This window comes from Salvelinus sp. IW2-2015, linkage group LG28, assembly GCF_002910315.2.
Source record: "Salvelinus sp. IW2-2015 linkage group LG28, ASM291031v2, whole genome shotgun sequence".
NCBI lineage: Eukaryota > Metazoa > Chordata > Actinopteri > Salmoniformes > Salmonidae > Salvelinus > Salvelinus sp. IW2-2015.
The window spans coordinates 20,059,872-20,083,777 of NC_036868.1; the positions used below are offsets into that span (position 1 = coordinate 20,059,872).

At 43.9% G+C, this 23,906-nt stretch overlaps 1 protein-coding gene across 2 annotated transcripts; it reads right to left on the reverse strand.

Annotated features, from left to right (window-relative positions):
• Nucleotides 1–1,538: 1,538 nt before the first annotated feature.
• On the reverse strand, nt 1,539–15,671 carry chga (chromogranin A). Of its 2 annotated transcripts, XM_023974548.2 has the most exons (8): nt 15,425–15,671; nt 14,945–14,994; nt 13,647–13,740; nt 12,250–12,318; nt 11,749–11,841; nt 8,227–8,616; nt 3,865–4,343; nt 1,539–2,192 (listed from the first exon to the last, which is right to left on the reverse strand). In XM_023974548.2, the coding sequence occupies exons 1-8, from the start codon at nt 15,468–15,470 to the stop codon at nt 2,109–2,111; spliced, it is 1,305 nt and encodes a 434-aa protein (XP_023830316.1). In that variant the 5' UTR covers nt 15,471–15,671; the 3' UTR covers nt 1,539–2,108. The 2 variants fall into 2 exon arrangements, with proteins under 2 accessions (XP_023830316.1, XP_023830317.1); XM_023974549.2 differs by lacking the exon at nt 11,749–11,841.
• Between the last annotated feature and the right edge of the window lie 8,235 nt (nt 15,672–23,906).

A 23,906-nucleotide genomic window follows, 5' to 3' on the forward strand; every position in this document is an offset into this window, starting at 1 on the left:
TGTGTGTGTGTGTGTGTGTGTGTGTGTGTGTATATGTATGTATGTGGGTGTATGTATATGTATGTATGTGGGTGTATATGTATGTGGGTGTATATATATATATATATATATATATATATGCATGTAAGTGGGTGTATATATATGTATGTATCTGTGTGTATGTACAGTATGTGTGTGAGTTGTGTATATGTGTCTGTGTGTATATGTATGTATGTATGTATGTATATAGGACTCGTTTAACTGTGGATATAGATACTTTAGTACCTGTTTCCTCCATCATCTTCACAAGGTCATTTGCTGTTGTTCTGGAATTGATTTGCACTTTTCACACCAAAGCACATTCATCTCTAGCAGACAGAACGTGTCTCCTTCCTGAGTGGTATGACGGCTGTGTGGTCCCATGATGTTTATACTTGCATACTATTGTTTGTACAAATGAACGTGGTACCTTCAGGCGTTTGGAAATAGCTCCCAAGGATGAACCAGACTTGTGGAGGTCTACAATTTTTTTTCTGAGATCTTGGCTGATTTCTTTAGATTTTCCCATGATGTCAAGCAAAGAGGCACTGAGAAGGTAGGCCTTGAAATACATCCACAGGTACACCTCCAATTGACTCAAATTATGTCAATTAGCCTATCAGAAGCTTTTTAAGCCATGACATAATTTTCTAGAATTTTCCAAGCTGTTTTAAGACACAGTCAACTTAGTGTATGTAAACTTCTGACCCACTGGAATTGTGATACAGTGAGTTAAAAGTGAAATGATCTGTCTGTAAACAATTGTTGGAAAAATGACTTGTGTCATGCACAAAGTAGATGTCCTAACCGACTTGCCATAACTATAGTTTGTTAACAAGAAATTTGTGGAGTGGTTGAAAAATGAGTTTTAATGACTCCTACCTAAGTGTATGTAAACTTCTGACTTCAATTGTACATATATGGTGTTGTTCCAGGTCGACTACATAGCAGATATTGCATCAACCAATAGTTGCGTGCCACGTCCTTGACTGTTCAGTCTGGCATCAGATTGCTGTATCATATGATGTGGTTAGCTGCTATGTTAAACACCTATCCAGGCATTCTGAGATCTGGCAGGCATCTGCAATGTAGTCACCCAGGAATATGGCCATTATGTGTATATCTAAAAGGATCGGATAGGCATAAGCAATATGGTGAATTCTTTTTAAAAAATTAAATGGGTTTTCAAAATCAGTGTTTCCTAAATTGACTGTGGCAATGAAGTTTTATGATGAATGTGTTGAAAGGCTGAATCCAAACTTAAGATATGCACACATAACTCACACACTTTTGGGTTAAATAAAAGACTTTATCAATGGGACATTTACACAAAATGTAGGATCTTACTTACCCTAATACACTGAGGATAAAGCAATCAACGCTTCAGACTTAGAGATTGTTTTGATATCAAAACAATGACGTCATTCTCTAATTATTTCCTCCCTACTGAATTAAAATAAATAAGAATGTGGAATATTGAGGCTCTAACAGTGCAGACATGAATCACACGCATAAAGATCTCCAGATGACGCTATCTAATTTATTTGTATTCTTAGATAAATTCCATACAGCATTTAATCATAGTCAAGTCATTCATTAAAAATGTCCAGTTATTGCATTGGCTTGTCAATAATTAGAGTTACAGCCATAAAAATCAAGTACAACATCCTATAAATACTCCATAGAATCTTTGACATGTACACGTATACATAAACTTGTAGCTACAACCCCGTCTATTTTAGCATGGTAACAATAACAATTAGATCAGCCTTCATTTTTCACATAAGTGGTTGCACAGTGTCAAAATCAAATGAAAAGCTGGCTATTATCAAGCTGAAGCAGGGAGAGAGAGACAGAGTGGGGATTCAAGGCATAGGGAGTTGCTGTCCTTTCTGTGTCCGAGGGGCTGATGACCATAAGAGCCTCGTCGGTCGCAAGAGGCTGGACCGGACACCGGTATTCTCTCGATAGAAAAGAGAGAGAGAGCGAGAGAGATGGAGGACTCCGTCTCAAATTCACAACTCTGGTCTGGCTGTTAAGGAGGAGGAAGAGGAGGAAGGTGCGGTTGTCGTCGTTGTCTCAGCCTCATCTCAACCTCGTCTCAGCTCGTGGAGTTTCTGAGCAACGCTCTCCAGCTCCGACTCGATGGCCGCCAGACTCTCAATCTCTGGGTCCTACAGATATGGATATAGGGAGACAGGGAAGAGAGATGGAGAGGAGATTGAGGGATGGATAGAGAGAGAAATGAAGAGGGCAGAGGAAGCAAGAGAGGGATGCGGTGAGGGAAGAGAGCGGGTGAAAATAATCAGTCAAAAACAAGGAGGGGGAATAATAGAATGGAAATAAAGAAACGGAGGGAGACAGAGAAATGGATAAATAGAGGAAAAGAAAGAATAACATGGGCAAACAGTGGAAGATAGAAACGAGACAGACAGAAAAGAGGGAGGTGAAAGAGCGAGATGAGAGAGAGAAGTAGAGATTAGAAGAGAGGGAGAGGAATGACAAAGGGTGATGATAAGAAAGGGAAAGGAGGGAGTGAAGGGAGGAGGTCATTACTCAATATTACCCAATGTTACCCTCTTCTGAGTGCACTTAAACAACTCTACCCAGAGTGCCATGTGTCGTTCTCTAAGAGGCTATATCTGTGTGGACAACGTGTGTGTGCCAACCAAGGCATTTTTGTTTGTCAGTATCTGTGCCAAAACTTACCTGCATAGGCGTGTGTGTGTGTGTGTGCATATGTGTGTTCCCGTATGAGAGCCCACAGGCGGCAAAAAGCCCTGTGGATGAACCATCCATCCAGCGTGTTCCGATTGCTGTTGTTAGTAGTAAAGGCTCCTGAGGTGGAACCAGCCCACTTTTCCTACTTTTAGACAAGTGAGGGACTCTAATTGGTGTTGCACTGCTGTATGCCACAGTCATATTCACTAAGAAGTAAACAGACAAAATGGGGAGGGACTACCTTAACTTGTCCAATAAGAAACGTAAATGTTTTATTTTGGTTGCAAAAAGTTTTGCTACGATGTGCACTAATTTTAATACAACCAAGTTGAATCTGCCAAGAAGGTGTGAAAAAGCCTCAGGGGCCAACACATTACACAGCGTTCTACCGAGCGGCTCCTCTACAGGATGAGTTTAATGAAGTGGACAACGACAGCCTAGCGTACCGTGACAAAAGGACAGACAAATGTCAACTGTGTTGTTAGCCTATTCAAGTGATGCACTGTGATGTGTCATATGAAAGTGGACTACAGTAGACTGAAGAGAATACAGCATTAGATGTGAGGTGGGTAGTGAACATACACACTGAGCACAGACGTCAATTCAACGTCTATTACACGTTGGTTCAAAGTCCTTTCATTGAAATGACGTGGAAACAACGTTGATTCAACCAGTGTGTACAGTGGGTAGGCTCTCAGAGCACCGAGTGTTGTGTTTCTTGTTTAGTTCAGGGTTTCTTCTCGATGCATTCTCAGTGTAGCCCAGCAGTTACACATCAGGGGCCTTATGTATCATGCGTCTAAGAGTAGGAGTGATGTTATAGAATTTTGCCTTTTAGAGCCCAATGATTAAGATTACATGGACAAGGGGGGCCTGATCCTCGATCAGCACGCCTACTCTTGACACGCTTGATACATATGGCTCCTGATTCAACTAATCCATGGCATGGTGATTAGTTGATTTGTTGACGAGTTGAATCAACAGTGCAGGGRAAGAACAAAAATGTGCACCTCTCGAGGTGGTTCCTGATAGGATTAAGCGAGAATGCTAATATAGCCAGGTACCATTGCATTTCATTGGATTTGGGGATAGTTCATCCAATTTTAATAATTGGGGGAAATGTACCTCAGTCTTCCTGCTGGTGCTCCCTTCTTCCTCCTCTCCCTCTCTCCTCTCCTGCGGTTCCCTGCGTGCCATCATCTGGAGCTCCTTCACTTCGGGGCTCTTCCGTGCCTCTCCCACCTTCCTCTTCTCCTCCACTTCCTCCTTGGAGTGATGGGAGTGATGGGGCACTTCATGTTGACCTCCGACCTCCAGTGACTTCACTTCCTGCAACTTTTCTTCCTCTCCCGCTCTCTTCTTTGTTTGCAAACTCCGGGCTAGCTCACTCATTCTGCTCCAGTGATTCACACCGGCGACCTCGCGTTTCACCTCCCCCTCATCCTCCTCCTCCTCTTCCTCCTCCCACTCCTTCTTTGCCTCGGCACTGTCTTGCAGAAGCAATGCAGACCTCTTCTCCTCTACCTCCTCTTCATTTTCCTCTGCAGATTTCTTCTCCTCAGATTTATCTTCTGGTGCATCTGTCACCTCACCAGACTCTGCCCCTGTGTAGATAAAAAATAATAGAATATACACTATATATACAAAAGTATGTGGACACCCCTTCAAATTAGTGGATTTGGCTATTTCAGCCACATTCGTTGCTGACAGGTGTATAAAATTGAGCACACCGACATGCAATCTCCATAGACAAACATTGGCAGTAGAATGGCCTCACTAAAGAGCTCAATGACTATCAACGTGGCACTGTCATAGGATGCCACATTTCCAACAAGTCAGTTTGTCAAATATCTGCCTTGCTAGAGCTGCCCCAGTGAATTGTATTTGCTGTTATTGTGAAGTGGAAACGTCTAGGATCAACAACGGCTCAGCCGCGAAGTGGTAGGCCACACAAGCTCACAGAACGGGACAGCCGAGTGCTAAAGCGAGTAGCGCGTAAAACTTGTCTGTCCTCGGTTGCAACACTCACTACCGAGTTCCAAACTGCCTCTTGAAGCATTGTCAGCAATTGTTCGTTGGGAGCTTCATGAAATGGGTTTCCATGACTGAGCAGCCGAACACAAGCCTAAGATCACCATGCGCAATGCCAAGTGTCGACTGGAGCTCGCCACCATTGGACTCTGGAGCAGTGGAAACACGTTCTCTGGAGTGATGAATCACGCTTCACCATCTGGCAGTCCGACGGACAAATCTGGGTTTGGCAGATTCCAGGAGAACGTTGCCTGCCCGAATACATAGTGCCAACTATAAAGTTTGGTGGAGGAGGAAGAATGGTCTGGGGCTGTTGTTCATGGTTCGGGCCCCTTAGTTCCAATGAAGAGACATTTTAACGGTACAGCATAAAATGACATTCTAGACGATTCTGTGCTTCCAACTTTGTGGCAACAGTTTGGGGAAGGCCCTTTCCTGTTTCACCATGACAACGCCCCATGCACAAAGTGAGGTCCATGCAGAAATTATATGTTGATATCGGTGTGGAGGAAGTTAACTGGCCTGCACAGAGCCCTGACCTCAAACCCATCGAAAACCTTTTGGATGAATTGGAACGCTGATTGCGAGCCAGGCCTAATAGCCCAACATCAGTGCCTGAACTCACTAATGCTCTTGTGGCTGAATGGAAGCAGGTCCTTATAGCAATGTTCCAACATCTAGTGAGAAGCCTTCCCAAAAGAGTGGAGGCTGTTATAGCAGCAAGGGGGGGGGGAATTCCATGTTAATGCCCATGATTTTGGAATGAGATGTTCGATGAGCAGATGTCCACATACTTTTGGTCATGTAGTGTATCTTTATTCATCCATTTGCATGGACATTTTTCATTGTTTCTTGACAGAGTATCCAACCAGACATACCACTCCCTCACTCACTCATACATATGCACAACAGACCAGGAGCAGCACAGGGTCAGCTCAAAGCATCACCCCTAGAGCAGTTTGTGCCTTGCACAACGGCAGAAAGTGGCTGCTGTGATATCGGTTGCCTGCTCACTCACGTCAGATTCACCTTATCAGACCTAGGATTCGAACCCTTTTGTTACTAGCCTGCTATATCTATCCTTGAGGCTACCACCGCTCTCCAAAGAAAGGAACATCATCTCTTTCTCTCTCTCCTCCCTTCTCTCCCTCTCTCCTCACTCTCTAAACAGTATTATCCACCCTCAACAGGATTCCACTCTTCTTAATGAAATCTTCTGCTGCCAGTTGGCTGAGCAGATCTCTGCCTTTTACATTTCCCTCATGCTCCACCTTTCTAAATTATGGACACGTGGTCAAGGGCGTCATACACCCCAAAAACCCGAGGGGGCACAAAGTACATGAGGATGTTACGGGAGTGGTCCATCAGGAAGTTTGAGAATTCTTCAAACACCCGAAACAGCTTTTTTCCTGCAATCTAGAGCCATAATCATTATGCTTAATTCTATGTCATAAATASATTTCATTATATCCAAGCATACTTCTTGACTTGTCTGTATCCTCCAGTCAGGTGGTTATTTTTTGAAAGAAAATAAATATTATTTTTTGCATCTCTGCCTCAATCCGGGTAAAAGATTGAAAGGAATGTGAATCTTATTCAGTACATTAGTAATTGCTTGCTTTTCTAAAATCTACCAAACTAGCTACTCTAACTTGATTGCCTGAAATGGTTTATTGGTAGCTAGTTATGAGTTTGGGAGATTAGGAACCTATCTGGGCTAGCTAAAGCAAACTTCATAAAGTGGCTAAGTGTCTCGTAGTACTACAGAGAAACAACAACAAAAATGTTGTTTTAAAAAAATCTATATTTAGTTTTTTAAACATGACACATCTGAAGGGGTCTGTGCTTTCTGGGATCCTTGGGACGTCCCTACCCCCTATTAAAGTGATTAAGGTTTATGGTTATGGTTAAGGTTAGGGTAGGGTAGGGATTAGGGTTAGGGGGCACGTGCCCCTGTGTCCCCTATGGGCATGACACCTCTGCATTTGGTTACAGCCCTTACGGAGCCTCCTTCCCTGCATACAACATATGGAGGTACTGAGATCATATTGTACCGTCCCTTGGAGTGACCTTATGCTCAGTTGAATAGTCACTGGGACTTGCTGGTCATGCTAGAACCTTGTCCTAGCCTCAACCTTAGAAATAGCCAGTTGGTGGTTGAAGGACTGGGGATGTCTCTCTGTCCTAAAAATCTAGAAATAAAGTATACAAAAACAAAATATGGCCTAGTTCACATGCTTGCTCACCGCTTATGATTATATTTTAATTTCTTTCCTTGGCCTAAATCTAGCGTTTAGATTTGAATTCCAGGGGCGTGCAGTCAATCCGTAGCCATGGGCTGTATTCCAAATGGCACCCATTCCCTATATAGTGCACTACTTTTGACCAGAGCCCTATAGATCCTGGTCAAAAGTAGTGCACTATATAGGGAATAGGGAACATGGTGTCATTTGGGAGGCAACCCTGCTGTCCAAGTGCTCTGTCTTGTTGGTAATGTTCCAGTATCCATTATCTAATCAAACCGGGCCGCTGTGCGGGGAGCACTCAAACTCATCAGATAGATGGAGCCGCTCCTATCCATCATCTGCTCCCGCAGTGCATGGTCACAGTCTCACCACCAGTCTCCACCTCTTTTTCTCTTCCCTCCCTCCCTGCATTCTTTCTCTCACTGCAGTGCGTCTCTCGTTCTATTCTCTTATATTTGATTTCTCTTTGTGTTTGTGTGTGTGTCGCTCGTACACACACACACACACACACACTAACAATGCCTCCCTCCTGATCCTGCTCTCTCTGCCTGACTGACCTCAGTACCCCAGAGAACAGTGTTTATCTAATGGATTGATTTGGCACTTAGCTAGAGCGGTCCACTATTTAATCTTTATGACACCTCATCATCATAGTTAATCCTCCTCCGGGTGTAGTGTACTAGTGAAGTGTAGTCGAGAGGGAAGCTAACTGCAGCCACTTTCATGCTCACTTTAAAGCTTGCAAGTGCACTTACAAGATGATGGTACCTGCTCGCAGCCTGCATAGCTACCAGATACCAATGAAGGTAGCTAGTGAGAAGCGGGTAGACTAGAGATGTCTGGGTTTTTAGAAGTGTCTTTGCCACCCTCTTCTTTTCTTGGGTTCAACTGTGAACAATAGCCATGTAGGACATTCAATATATATGTCTAATTGGCCAATCATATGGTTCATTACAGCGCGAGTACTCAATTTGCTTCGGGATGAAGTTTCGTCTAGGTACAGATCAACTCACACCACCCCAACCGCCAATCTTAACATTTACCTTTAGTGGGTTAACATGCAAAACTGACCCAAGATCAGCTTTTAGGGTCAACTTTACCCTACTCCACTGTGGTGTAGTCAAGAGATGTCAATTTAGTCGACATGTGAAGGCCTGAAGACCAGTGTCTGTAATGTCACTGTCAATGTACTCTGGGCAGCAGTTCTTACCTTTCTTATCCAGAGTCACGTTTCCTCCCTCCGTTTTAGCCTTCTCGCCGTCTTCTCTTGAGCTCGCACGCTTCTCCTCATCCTCCTCCTTTTCCTTCTCATCCCCTTCTTCTTCTTTCTTTTCAATCACATCCACATCCTCTTCCTCCTCTTTCCCCTCCTTGTTCATGGCATCTGAGATACGGTTGTCAGGGGTCTCGTCCTTTTCTCGCTTCTTCTCTTCGCCTTTTCTGATGATCTCGTTCCTCTCACGGGATGACTCTCCGTCCCTCTCCGCACTGTTCCCCGCCTCTCCTTCACCCTCCCCTTCTCCCTCTCCTCCGGTCCCCCTCTTCTGGGACAGGATAGACCTCTCGCCGGGGCCCCCCAGAGCGGCCAACATCGATCGATCTATGAAGGAGATGAAACAGAGATACCATTTCTCATCAATGACAAATGATTTTGTCAAGGCACAAAAAGACATTCAATGAAGTTGTACATCAAATCAACGTTTATTGGTTGAAAACACAGTTTAGCAGATGTTATAACGGGTGCAGTGAAACGCTTTAGTTGCCAGCTCCTTAAAATTGCAGTAGAATGTCAAACATTAGTAATAGTAAAAATAACTCAAGAAAAAACAATAAATATCAGAAAGAATCCAAACTACAATCCAAATAACAGTATAATTATTTTTCTAGCCACTGTGCTTCTACATCGCTTGCTCTTTGGGGTTTTCGGCTGGGTTTCTGTATAAGCACTTTGTAACATCTGCTGATGTAAAAACGATTTGAATGATTGATAGCTACTTTTGAAGCACATGCTGTGTTCTAGAAACTAATATTTAACCCTGTAAAGACATTTGTTTATTATATCAAGCTAAAATGTTGATACAAAAACCTTTGTCCTTTGTGGCCTTTGTGTTATATTATACTGTGTGCTACAACGCGCCTCGTATTGAATCCCGGCCCTAGTGTTAAGAGTGTGGATAAGGATAAGGATAAGGAGTTAAAAGCAGAGCACAGGGACCTCCCTGCCTGCCTTTCAATTATGAAACTGGGAGCAATGATCCATTGCACTGCCCAAACATCCATCCAACAGATGGACTACATTTAGATGGACAATAGATCGACTTCACTTCCCAGCAGGAAGTGCAGTTAGCAAGGCGCCACAAGGGTGTGAAGTGAACCGTTCTGAACATTGCATATAGACATTTTATGAATAGAGCGGAAACAATTCCCTATTCTACCTAACCGACAATCACATCTGTTCTATACACTATATTTCGATCTGAATAGTCATGATTAATCTCAAATGTGAAAAGGAGAGGAAGGTGGACACATCCTCTGATGTCACAGAATGTGCAGAAATTTTCTCTTTCATAGTTTAGAAATATGTCATAGCGACAACAGAAAGACGCAAAGTTTGACGGTCACGTGTGGCAAATGGCTTCAGACACAGCCATATGTCCCAAATGAAACCCTATTTCATATGTAGTACAAAATAGGGTGCTTTTCATATCTAGTACGAAATATGTATTCTTGACTATGGGAAAGGGTGCCATTTGGCACTCACCTTTGCCTTTCCATCCCGACGTACGATCGGACAGCATGCACAAGTGGCCGACTTTAAAGCAGCGGCCAATCAAAATGTAAATGTGCACTTTGACTGATGGCCAAGAGGCGAATCCCCTGTGTACTTACTTATCCTGACATCAGCAGAACTAAAACGGACAGTGAATATACTATAGGAGCTGCCGAAATTAAATTGGAAATGCAAATTGAATAATGAGTAAACCTTGTCACTTACCTTAATGCAACCTATGGCAACGAGCCATAAATAAGTCCTAGTGCTGTCATGACATGGTGCATCAAGGCCCGTTTTCATAAAGTGTCTCAGAGTTGGAGTGCTGATCTAGGATCAGTTTTCCCTTTTAGATCATAATGATTAAGATTGTATGGACATGGGGGACCTGATTCAGAGCTTAGTAAATACGGGTTCAGATCATTTCAAGTCACCTAAGCTTACTTACCATGTGGTGCATAAGGCCTACAGAATTAAACAGAACACAGTATATCGTATCTCTATGATAATACCTCCACAAGGATGTGCTAGAATACCAAATTAGGCAGAATCAAATAACTTTCTTTTCTCACATGAAGAAGAAAAAAAATCAGCATGATGATTAATCATATCCTCACTCTTGCGTTGTTAGGTAATCTCTCGTAGACAGACGTAGTAGTTCTGGGTTGCTGAGCTTAGTTGTTAGGCAGTGTTCATGCTTAAATGTGCCTGTAGAATAACAAACCTCTCATGTGTGGGCAGTGGGCCATGTTGGATGTACCATCTGGAACATTTGATGGATGAAATCTCATCACAAACATGTTACCTAGTAACTGCTAAAGTTAAACAGTTTGACTAAAGTTAGCCAACGTTTGTGAACTTTGTCTTGCTGAACAATCCTTTTTAATTCTATGGGGTTTAGAGAAGAGAGAGAAAGACAGAGACTCCCTGTCCCAATTCTGTCTATCAGAAACTTTGGAGCCTGTGTGTGTACCAGCAGCTCCCTTCTCCCAGATGCCATCCACTCCACACAGCACTGTGGTCAGACCTGCTTAGCTGNGAGCCTGTGTGTGTACCAGCAGCTCCCTTCTCCCAGATGCCATCCACTCCACACAGCACTGTGGTCAGACCTGCTTAGCTGACAACGTCCCAGAACATTGCACAGCAAAAACGAAGAGATTTATAGATTTCATAGTGTGCCTCTTGGCTTGTCCAGAACTGACCCACACCTTTGCCCACACACACACACACACACACACACACACACACACACACACACACACACACACACACTGGGCCAAAGCATAAGGGACATAAGAGACTGCTAAGAGGCGACCATGGGGTCCCTAATCCCCAATTTTTGTTTTAGGAACTCAGTCCGGGTCTCAACTTACTGTTGAGAGTTAGAATAGTAGAATACACAAGGTGCAATTTGTGCATCAGCAGTTTCTCTCTTATGTCAGTCACTGACAGTCACTCAATTATCCCTTGTCAGCTAACATTTTTTTGATTGGTAAATTAGCTACTTAAATGTATAGTAATCATGGTGGAATTACCGACTGGGCATGCAGGGCACGTGCCCAGGGGACGTGACCTCCAGGGGGCCCACATTGATTTTGTTAGTCACTCGCACTCATATCATATTAAGTCATGAAATTTGCTTCAAAACTGCTAAAAAAAAATATCTCTGCCCCATGGCAAAATCTGTAGAATTGCAGGAAATGAACCCTAAACCTTATATTTTTTCACTTCTCAGTCAAGAGGGGGGGGCCACTATTTTCTGCGAGGTGGGGGGGGGCGGCAGCTAAATTCCACTTTATAGATCGACCAAAAGGTTAGGGCCAGCCCTGCACATAGCGACTGTCACAATATCACAACTTGACAGTAAAATGGCAAACTTGACAGAGATTTGGATTTTCAGTCATCATGAGGCAATGCTGTCATATGGCAATTTTACTGAGGATGTGTGCTAGTGGGACTCACCTGCAGCCTCATCTATACCCTGAGGACCCTGTGGTTTCTTAGTCACATGATCTGCCGTGATGTCAACATGCTGCTGAGCTCTCTCATTGGCTCCTGTCATTTGGAGGGGAGATGAGGAGTTGTGACTGCAAATATTTAGACTAATTTATTTTGACATATACTTACAATACATCCCCTAAAATACACTTATGATTGCTTATTGTAAAGTGTCTTGGGTTTTAGAAATAGCTATTTTATTATTATTATTATTGTGGCTGTTTACATGATTGACAAACTAAATTGAAAACAATCAAGAGAATAAACACTAAAAACGATTTACTTCATGCTGAAAACCATTTATGTGAAAGGGAACATGAAACCCAATCAAATCTAAGATGAACACAACAAAGTGAAATTCTGATTACATCACAACAGTTGTGTGACATCACTCAAAGATGATGTCACTTCCTGATAGGGTTGCCTTGTATCACCCGCCACAGTGAAAGTCAGTCAATACCTCACCTTCAACGGCAATGTCCTGCAGCTCCTTGAGGAAGTTGCGGTGGCGGAGGATTGACACAAGCCTTTCATCTGCAAAGGAAACCATTTTTTGTAACCTTTATTTATCCCCCAGAAATCACATTGAGGTCAGAAAACCTATTTTACTAGGGAGACCTGGTCATTCAGCAACGCATAAATACTTTAATTGTCCAAGCAAGCCAGCAATGTCCCTGCGCAAATGTACAGGTATATTTCTCCCCTTTGGTTGTTCGTGACAACTCAGCACATTTGCTCCCATCTCTAAAAATTAATTACCCTGAAATGTATTGCCTCCAAAGCAGAAATCCAAATTAATCATTTTGGCCCAAAGAGTGGTTTCCAGTGAATTACAGCATCACAGAGCTTTTCCCTTTCTGCTGACCCAGAAAGAGTGTACAGAATGAGGCCGGCATTCAAGAGAACTACTGCTTACTCTGTCTTTCTTCAGGGTCACTCTTTCCTTCGTTCTTTCTTTCTCTCCCTCTTGGTCTTCCCCTTTCTCCCTCTCTAAAATCCATCTCTTTATGGTAAACACATTTCTCTTGCTGTTTCTCTTCTCTGTCTGATCTTACTACTAAGTAATCCTTTCTCCATTGTATTTCCCTCCCTGCCCATCTATACTGTATGTCTCCCTCTTTGTTCTCTCTTTTTAGTGCCCCTTATTTTTATTTTCCCTCTCCTCTGTACATATTACCTCGACTAACCGGTGCCCCCGCACATTGACTCTGTACTGGCACCCACTGTATATAGCCTCGCTATTGTTATTTTACTGTTGGTTAAGGGCTTGTTAGTAAGCATTTCACTGTATTCGGAGCATCTCTCTCTCTCTCTCTATTGAGGGGTTTTATTTCCCAACCGCAGCCCCATCCTGGTAACAATAGCCAGTAATGAGTAATGCCCTGAAAGATTTTTCTCAACAAGGACAGCGTCAAGGTAACACAATGGCTGTAATTGAATAGCCCCGCCTGCTCTGCCGAGTGCACTTATGGAGAGCTCAGACCTGTGTCGCAAATGGCACTCTATTCCTTATATCGTGCCTTACTTATGACCAAAGCCCTATGGGCCCTGGTCAAATGTAGTGCACTGCATAGTGCAATATGTAGGGATTAGGTGCCATTTCGGACTTTCCTGAGTCATGTGCATCCATGGTGAAAATGAAAGCAAATATTAACTTGCATTAGGTCACAATTGGTGACAGTGAGTGACAGTGACACCTTTGAAATACCAGAAAAGGTATGTCTCTAGACACTGATCTAAGGTGATTTTTGCATTTTTCTCTGTTAATGGAGTTGTGGTTATTAAGTTAGGGAGTGTGAGCTGATCCTAGATCTGTACCTAAACGCGTATATCTGGAGTACAGGTCCCTGGGAGTGGTTTACCTGTCCTTAGTATGTTCAGGCACTCCTGACTGACAGCCAAACGGTGTGGCTTCGAGAGCACATCAGCGAGAACCTCCACGATGCATTTCATCACCTGAGGGGGGCAGAGCGGACACACGGTCAACGGATAAACATGGCATCAGCGTTTTCCCCTTCCCCGTATAGGCGGGCCAGGACCATCCGCCTACAAAAATGATCTTCTATTTAATGGATTATATTAACAATGTTGGCTTTGAATCTTGTCGCCCCACCTGTAAAATAAACTAGGGGAAAGACTGGATGCCACGACAGCAATGGAGAGACAATCAGACCTCCCATCATGGTGTTAGCCTCCAGATGTCAAATGTGCTCTTTAAAGTATTGCCAAGGAGAGAAGGCTGCAGTCTGGTAGACCAAAGACGGTCTCAGGTCTATAGCTGGACTTTGCAGTGTGCTGTGGCTTCAGAGTAGTCCCAGATATTACAGTTGCAAAGTAAACAAAATAAAGAGACATGGATATGCATTATTCTATTTCGATTACTCACTGTCGTGGCAATAACAGTGTCGTTGTGTTATTGTACATTTACAATACGTAAATAAGATATGTAAGTACAATATGCAAATTATATGTAAATAGATTATCGTACATGAAGATAGCACCCTGATATTCTTGTGCGTAGAACATTATCATTGTGTTGCATGAGAGACTGTAGCTTCACAGATTTTTTGTTTGGTGATGTGTGAAAAATGTACAAATCCCATTCAAGGTATGGAACTGATATTCAAATTTTTCGTACATCATGTTCAAATCATCTATAAGTGGCTTTGTTGAGCTTCACAATATATATTTTTTTATACTTTTGTATTATTTGGACATGACGCACGAAGAATGAAAGTTGAAAGTTACCAAAATTCTGGTAGTTTACTGATAAACTTTGAAAGTTATGAGAAACATACCCTCCCTTTGCAACCCTAGTCCTGAAACGTATCAAGCAAAGTGTTTTTGATACAAACAGGGGTGGACTGAGACCAGAAATCGGCTCTGCCATTTCTAACCCACCGGACCATTTTTGTCTTCAAGGCCCACACACTGGACCAATTTATTCCTTGAGGCCCCATTATTAGGTAGATAATGATCATTTTGAGCAGAAAAAAAAGGTTAGACAGGCCCACTGGGCAAAAAAATGACCAGCCCATCTGGCATTTGCCCCAAAAAATGCCAGATGGCTGCCAGTCTGGCCCTGATTACAAACACCATACACAAAATGTAACATAAAGCTGACAATATCATTAAGCTATTCGTTGAAAAGGATTCTTACCTCGACATCCTCTTTCTCAAGGTAAGTTGGAGTCACGGGCAATGAGAGAACTACGTGGGGAAAGAAAAATATGATTAACGAAAACGTCATGTCTCGCATAGTTATTAGGTTTAGCTCTACCAATCAATAGGTACATTGTCGTCTTTAGTTTAGGATACGTTATTCCACAACATTTTCAGCTAAATATATGGTCAATTTTATAGCCTACAGTTGGGACGAGGGCAGACATATTTCCCATGAAAAATATCGACTTCTTATTAATTGAGAATGCACTTCTGTGGCCAAGCGTATAGGCCTATATGTACAGATCGCCGATAGCGCCCATCCGAAAAGGATTCGGGTGCGCTTGCCGCTGTCCTTGGTGCTAGACCAAATGACAACAGACATTCCCGCAGCTTCACAACCCGCTAACTTTAGTGGAATCACAGCTATAACTTGAATAAATATTAGTCAATCCCAACATAATACAATTTCTCTTACCGCGATTAACCAATATTGTCAAAATGAAGTATCCTCTCGCGATCATCGTTGCAATAAAACGGGCAGGAATAGCAAACGTCAAAAGCTTATTCAGAATGTTAGTTCCCCTTCGATTGTTTGTGGAAAGAGTCGATAAATGATGGGTTCATTCTATGTGCAACTTAGCCGCCCTGGTTATTTCTGGCGGGCTGCGTTTTTCAGTATCAGGGGTCTATCTCGCGCAAGCATTAATGTACCACGAACAACTTGCTGCAACTGCACCTGCGTTTTTATATGGAGCTTGCAGGAGGAAATGACATCACCGCTAGGAAAATAACTGTTTAGCCTACACCTTTCAACCAACACACCTTTGTTGATATTTAAGGCGAACAGAGGTGGGGAGCAGTTCAAGACTGGGGGCTATAGGGGGTTCCGGAATATTTTTGTTGTTGTGTGAAAGCAGCTGTTAATGGGTCAATTCTGATTACTCCTAAGGTTTAGGCATTTGACCAGGGTGGAATTAAAATTAAATAAAATCACAAGTCAGGTGTATTCAGAATGCTTTGAACGTTGAATGGAAGCTTGTGCAACAGGGAGTTGCAATTGAATGCAAGCTCCACACTAAAAAATGTAATTACAAAAAAAATGTATAGCCTGTCTATCTACAGTATGGGTAACAGGGTTGACATGTTATGCTCGACCTGGTCAGTTTTCCACTACAAAGCACCAGAAAATGGTCCAAAAGAGTAGAACCAGTCACCTGCTCTTACACTATGATTTGACTATTAGATGTTAAATATTTCTTATGAAAAAAAAATATTTTAAAATGAATGGCTTCACCACATTAAAACAATAGTTCAGTTCAAGTAACAAATCAAATCAAATCAAATTTTATTAGTCACATACACATGGTTAGCAGATGTTAATGCGAGTGTATCGAAATGCTTGTGCTTCTAGTTCCGACAATGCAGTAATAACCAACAAGTAATCTAACCTAACAATTCCACAACTACTACCTTATACACACACACAAGTGTAAAGGGATAAAGAATATGTACATAAAGATATATGAATGAGTGGTGGTACAGAACGGCATAGGCAAGATGCAGTAGATGGTATAGAGTACGGTATATACATATGATGAGTACTGTAGGGTATGTAAACATAAAGTGGCATAGTTTAAAGTGGCTAGTGGTACATGTATTACATAAAGATGGCAAGATGCAGTAGATGATATAGAGTACAGTATATACATATGAGATGGGTAATGTAGGGTATGTAAACATTATATTAAGTGGCATTGTTTAAAGTGGCTAGTGGTACATTTTTACATAATTTCCATCAATTCTCCATTTTTAAAGTGGCTGGGTTGAGTCATATGTTGGCAGCGGCCGCTAAATGTTAGTGGTGGCTGTTTAACAGTCTGATGGCCTTGAGATAGAAGCTGTTTTCAGTCTCTCGGTCCCTGCTTTGATGCACCTGTACTGACCTCGCCTTCTGGATGATAGCGGGGTGAACAGGCAGTGGCTTGGGTGTTGTTGTCCTTGATGATCTTTATGGCCTTCCTGTGACATCGGGTGTGTAGGTGTCCTGGAGGGCAGGTAGTTTGCCCCCGGTGATGCGTTCGCAGACCTCACTACCCTCTGGAGAGCCTTACGGTTGTGGGCGGAGCAGTTGCCGTACCAGGCGTGATCAGCCCGACAGGATGCTCTCGATTGTGCATCTGTAGAAGTTTGTGAGTGCTTTTGGTGACAAGCCGAATTTCTTCAGCCTCCTGAGGTTGAAGAGGCGCTGCTGCCTCTCTAACAGGGTTAACCTTAAAGGAATAGTTTGGGATTTTGGAAACGAAAGCCCTTTATCTACTTCCCCAGAGCCAGATGAACACATGGAAAACATTTGTATGTCTCTGCATCCAGCATGAAGGAAGTTAGAGGTAGTTTCGCAAGCCAATGTAACTAGCGTTAACGCAATGGCTGGAAGTCTTTTGTATCTGCCATAGACTTACAATCATTGTGCCTACGCCAGTTAGCAAATTTCTTAAAACTGCACGTAGAGACATAAAAATTGTATCACAAGTTCATCTGACTCTGTGGAAGTAGATAAAGGGCTTCATGGCCAAAATCCGGAAGTATCCCTTTAAAATGAGGGACAGACATAAATTAATCACTAATCACATTAAATAAATAATAAAACCTCAAAAAGGACTTTGTCCAAGCAACAAAATAATTAGAGATTTACAATGATGGTGAACTTGGAGAAATGTTTGGATAGAGTGGGTTGAAATCTTCCTAGAAGTGACACAGGGTTGACTGACGGAGGATGTCAAAATGCTGCATTTTTAGCAAGCATGTTAGAGGTGGAACTACTTAGAGCTGTCGAATTTACAAGCGGCTCCTTGCATTATACCTAAAGCAGATATTGCCATTGGCTGCACGGAGTCGCATTAAGAGATATTTCTTCATGTTTGGACACTTGAATGTGAGATGTAATGTGATTATGCTGATCGAAATCCTTATTATTTCGTGTAATGATTTTAAATGTGAACGTAATTATTTCGATATAGCCTACACATTCTCTTTCTGAACTTCTAACGTGAGTGTGACAGTGTGGCTTATTCTTGACAATAATCATGCACAACCGATTTGACAGCTCCAACGCAGTTACACCTTCCAGACACCGTCAAAACATCAGCTATGGGGGTGTCGGCTTTGCCAGGTTAAAGCTTGATCTGATTGAATGTAGGCCTAATGCTCCTTAATGACAAAGTAATAAAATAAAAAAAACAGCATTCAAATGTTCAAACATGCAGGAAGATCAGGAGCATGTAGCTTTTCAAAACCCATGTTGATATTGATCATTTATTTATACTTTTTTTAAGTAATGAGCTTTTTGTCCTCCCAAAAATGTTCCTTCCACTGGTATTTCTTCAACATATTAAACTTCCCATTGTTGCACCTGAGACATGCTACAAAGAAAGTGTGTCATTAGAAACCTTTCAATGTGCTCTGAAATATGACTAGCCTAATTAATACATTTTGATCACAATTTTCATACATTGATTTATGATTACTGAAAAACATCAATATAATTTCAAAAGCACATCCAGCAATCACCAGCAGAGGGAGTTTCTTTTACAACACTTTTCACATTCACTGTGCTGGTTCGTGGTGCTCATAAAATGGATCATGACTAATAAAGAAACAGAGACCCCACTCTAGACATTTAATGTGACTGTGGAGTAAATTGTGTAAAACAACATCTAAAAAATGTTTTAAATACTTTTAAAATATGAATGTTTATATTTTGCAGAATCCATATTGTAGGTAAGTATCAAAATCTAAGCAATGCTCATATTTTGGAGAACATGGTAAAGTTTGAAATTACAGCAAGTCTTGCTTAGATCTACAGACTAAGGGTTGTAGTGTCTTATAGGAGATCTGGGTAGTAAAGCCAAAATGTCACAAATATCCCAACTTCGATGACCAAAGTTAATCAATAATAATCTTAATAATTTAACATTTAAAATGTAGTGCCTCCTTCAAAGTACCTTTCCTTGGATTACATTTCAGGAAGATCCAAAACGTCATGATAAGTTTCGGACCAAATTCACATGAAATGTCCCATTTACAATGACACCACACATTTTAGCCACTCTTGGGGCTATATTCAATCCGAACCAAGGAAGATCAGCGCTATAACGGATTGAGCCGACATATGCAGCATTTACTGTGAATGCAGTGTCCACGTACGAGGCATGGATCTTCTGCGGTCCGCATTGAACCTAGGCCTCAATTAGATTTGTTTGATACAAGACTGCCAACTGAGTGATCAAAGGTTATAGTTTGACTTCAGTTTGTCACACATAAGAAAATTATATCTTAAATAGGTTAAAATTTGCTCTTTCAAATGAAATAACACAGTGCATGTTCAATGTTAGCCCTATATCATATTAAATGTCAATCAACATTTAAAATATATGTTCATATCTATCTTAAATCACATCTCATATCTTTAAAACCATAAGACAAAGCTCTCATCTACAACATACTGAGGACAGCAGCTCAAATGTCCTGTGTGTCAAACCAATGAGCAGAGACTCCTTTTGCTCAAAAATGTGGGCTTCTTAAAACATTCTACTAGTTCAAGTGCGTTAATTGACTCATACCTTATCCACCCAAGAAACATGTCTCCACGAAGTTAAATAATCTGCCTCTCAATCTTCTTCTGTCTGACGCCCTTCCCCCACACTGTCACACCCTGATCTATTTCACCTGTCTTGTGCTTGTCTCCACCCACCTCCAGGTGTCGCCCATCTTCCCCATTATCCCCTGTGCATTTATGGCTGTGTTTTTTGTTTGTCTATTGCCAGTTCGTCTTGTCTCATCAAGCCTACCAGCGTGTTTTTCCTGTACTCTTGTTTTCCTCTTGCCCCTGTTTTTCATGTTTTTCCGGTTTTGACTACTCTGCCTGCTCTGACACTGCCATGAATTACTGACGTCTGCCTGCCCTGACCCTGAGCCTGCCTGCCGTTCTGTACCTTACTGACTATGCCCTGGTTTACCGACCTCTGCCTGCCCTTGACCTGTCGTCTGCCTGCCCCCTGTTTTGTTAATACACATCTGTGATTCGAACTGTCTGCATCTGGGTCTTATCAGGAGTTCTGATAGTATGAACTGGGCATGACTGACCCAGCAGACTCAGACCAGCTCCGCAACGCTGTCTCCTCCCAAGGAGCCACCATTGGGAGGCACGAGGAGTTACTTCGAGGTCTTATGGAAGGAGAACCCCGCTTACCTCTTCCGGAACGCTTCGCTGGAGAGTCGGGAACCTGTCGGGCATTTGTTCCCTCATCTTCGAGCTGCAGCCCTTCCTCTCAGACCGCTTGAAGATAGCGTATCTCACAACACTCATGTCTGGGAGGGCTCTCGCCTGGGCTACGGCGGGGTGTGAACAACAATCTGCCGTGTGCTTCAGTCTAGAGAAGTTTGTGGCTGAGGTGAAAAAGGTTTTCGATTCTCCGTTGTCTGGGAGAGAGGCTGCCCGGAAGTTACTCCAGCTTCGTCAAGACTCCCGTAGTGTGGCGGACTATGCGGTTGATTACTGCACGTTGGCTGCCGAGAGTGCCTGGAACCCGGAATCCCTGTTCGACACATTCCTTCATGGATTATCGGAGGAGGTTAAAGACGAGCTCGCAGCCCGGGAGCTGCCTACGGATCTCGACTCGCTCATCGCCTTGACCATCCGGATCGATGGGCGGCTACGGGAATGAAGGAGGGAGAGGAGGTCTGATTCCAGTCCCACTTGCTCGCCCAAGGATCTCACCTTGCCTCTGAGGTTACCTGAGTCCCCCCGAGAATCTCCGAGGTCTGCCGACTCGCCTCTTCCGGAGCCGATGCAACTCGGCAGAGCTAGGCTGTCTCCAGCCGAACGTTTACACAGACTTAACACAAAGAGTTGTCTGTATTGCGGGATTACCGGCCATTATGTGTCTACCTATCCATTAAGACCAGGCTCATCAGTAGGTACGAGTACTCTGACGGGCCATACAGAGAATTTTTCTTCTCCCCTTACTCGCACCCCTCTCCATGCCATCCTCCTCTCCGGGTTCTCATTGACTCTGGGGCTGATGAGAGTTTCATGGACACTACCCTGGTGTCAGAGCTGGGCATCCCCACTCAGCCCCTCTCCATTCCCATGGACGTTAGAGCGCTGGATGGGCGCTCTATAGGCAGTCACCCACAATACTACTCCTGTCAACCTGCGAGTGTCAGGGAACCACAGGGAGTCAATCCAGGTAATGCTCATCAAGTCTCCTTAGGTTCCCGTGGTATTGGGGTTTTCGTGGCTCCAGCGACACAATTCCCTTATCAACTGGACTGCTGATGCAGTCATGGCTGGAGCTCGTTCTGCCATGCCCATTGCCTGAAGTTACGCAGCCTGCCCCGGGACGTGTTCCTGTGGGCTCGGAGAAGCCTCTGACCTCTCCGCCATTCCCGCAGAGTACCAGGACCTCGGGAGGTTTTCAGTAAGGCCGGGGCCACTTTGCTTCCTCCACATAGACCCTATAACTGCGGGATCCGACCTTCTCCCGGGCACTACACCACCCCGGGGACAGCTGTATTCACTGTCGGGTTCGGAAACCAAGGCTATGGAGACTCCCTGGCTGCAGGCATCGACTACCAGGGCCTCAATGACATCACGGTTAAGAACCGCTACCCGCTATCGTTCATCGCCTCAGCTTTTTTTTTCTTCCCCTTTTTCTCCCCAACTTCGTGGTATCCAATTGTTAGTAGTTACTGTCTTGTCTCATCGCTACAACTCCCGCACGGACTCGGGAGAGGCGAAGGTCGAGAGCCATGTGTCCTCCAAAACACAACCCAACCAACCCGCACTGCTTCTTACATCGCCTCAGCTTTTGAACCGCTCCAGGGGGCGACTATCTTCTCTAAGTTGGACCTGCGGAACGCTTACCACCTGGCACGGATACGGGAAGGTGATGAGTGGAAGACAGCCTTCAACACTGCTAGCGGACACTACGAATACCTGGTGATGCCATTCGGTCTGACCAACGCTCCTGCTGTGTTCCAGGCCCTGGTTAACAACGTTCTCCACAACATGTTGAACCGGTTCATATACCTCGACGACATCCTCGTTTTTTCCCACTCAGCTCAAGAACACGTTCTCCACATCCGACAAGTTCTCCAGCGTCTCCTGGAGAACCAGCTTTTTGTCAAAGCAGAAAAATGCGAATTCCATCGCTCCACCATTTCCCTCCTTGGATACATCATCGCTGCTGGTAATGTGCAGATGGATCCCAGAAAGGTGAGAGCGGTGGTGGATTGGCCCCAACTCACATCCAGAGTGCAGCTGCAACACTTCTTAGGATTTGCGAATTTATATCGCCGTTTTATCCGGGGTTACAGCACCATGGCTTCCCCCCTTTCAGTACTCTCCTCTCCCAAGGTCCCGTTCAAGTGGTCCCCAGCTGATGACCGGCGTTCCTGGACCTTAAGCACCGCTTCACCACAGCTCCCATATGAATCCATCCAGACCCGTCCCGTCAGTTCGTGGTGGAGGTAGACACTTCGGATGTCAAAGTGGGGGCCGTCCTGTCCCAGCGTTCTGCCCTGCACCTTAAGCTGCCTCCCTGCTCCTTCTTCTCCCATCATCTTAATGCCACAGAGAGGAATTATGATGTGGGGAATCGAGAACTACTCGCTGTGAAGATGGCATTGGAGGAGTGGAGGCACTGGTTAGATGGGACGGAACATCCATTCATTGTGTGGATGGATCCCAAGAACCTAGAATATCTCCGCACCGCCAAGCATCTCAACTCCAGGCAAGCTAGATGGGCCCTACTGTTCACCCGGTTCAACTTTACCATCTCCTACCGCCCAGGGTCCAAAAATGTTAAGCCGGATGCACTTTCATGCCTCTATAGCCCCGCTGCTACACCTTCAGATCCCAAGACCATTCTTCCTACCTCGTGTCTGGCGGCTAAACTCATCTGGGGAATAGAAAACCAGGTCCGTGTGGTGCAGCGTTCCCAGGGGGGGTTCTCATCCGGCTAACCGGATGTTTGTCCCAGACGCTGCCCACGCCCCGGTCCTGGAATGGGCTCATTCCTCCAGGCTTGCTTGCCATTGGGCTATATGCAAAACGTAGTTTAAGCCAAGTGCAAGTGTCCGCTCTTGCTCTAACTATGGCTCTGTTTCATCTAGCCTATTGGCTGATATAGCCCAATACATCTGATAGCTGGCAGGAGCGGGATGAAGAAAGCAGTCCCACTCAGACCTCTACCACAAGGCCTACTTCAATCATGCCCTACTATCTCAAGATTCAAACCTTCTCAAACAACCTAATTCATACTCTTCAGAGGGATAATGCCCTTTGCACCGTTCTTCAACAGTCTTTGAGGTACTGTATGTTTGCGCCCGTTTGGTGGGTGTGGCAAAAGTGTCCCACATGAAAAAATACCACAGTTTACTATAGTATAAATTCTGTAGTATTACTATTGCTAAAAATATATAGTGTTTTTGTGCACATTACTTTAGCATTTGAAGGAATGGTCATGACACACATCAATACCATCATCCCAGACACCCTAGACCCACTCCAAATCACATACCGCCCAAACAGATCCACAGATGACGGAATCTCTATTGCACTTCACACTGCCCTCTCCCACCTGGACAAGAGGGGAAATAACTATGTGAGAATGCTGTTGATAGACAACAGCTCAGGGTTCAACACCATAGTTCTCTCCAAGCTCATCACCAAGCCCCTGGCCCCTGGAGTTGAACCCATCCCTCTGCAACTGGATCCTGGACTTCCTGACAGGCCGGCCCCAGGTGATGAGGGTAGGCAACAACACCTCCGCCAAGCTGACCCTCAACACGGAGGCCTATCAGGGGCCTGTGCTTAGTCCCTTCCTGTACTCCCTGTTCCCCCACATCAGTAAGACCAAGGAGCTGATCGTGGACATTAGGAGAAAGAGGGGAGA

Bases quoted from the DNA above. Each gene is read 5' to 3' on its own strand.
- chga (XM_023974548.2), bottom strand. From the start codon at position 15,470: ATGATCGCGAGAGGATACTTCATTTTGACAATATTGGTTAATCGCG. The intron at 13,741-14,944 runs GTAAGAATCCTT...TGCCCCCCTCAG, and splicing joins TTGAGAAAGAGGATGTCGAG to GTGATGAAATGCATCGTGGA. The intron at 8,617-11,748 runs GTGAGTCCCACT...TCTCCTTCATAG, and splicing joins GGGTATAGATGAGGCTGCAG to ATCGATCGATGTTGGCCGCT.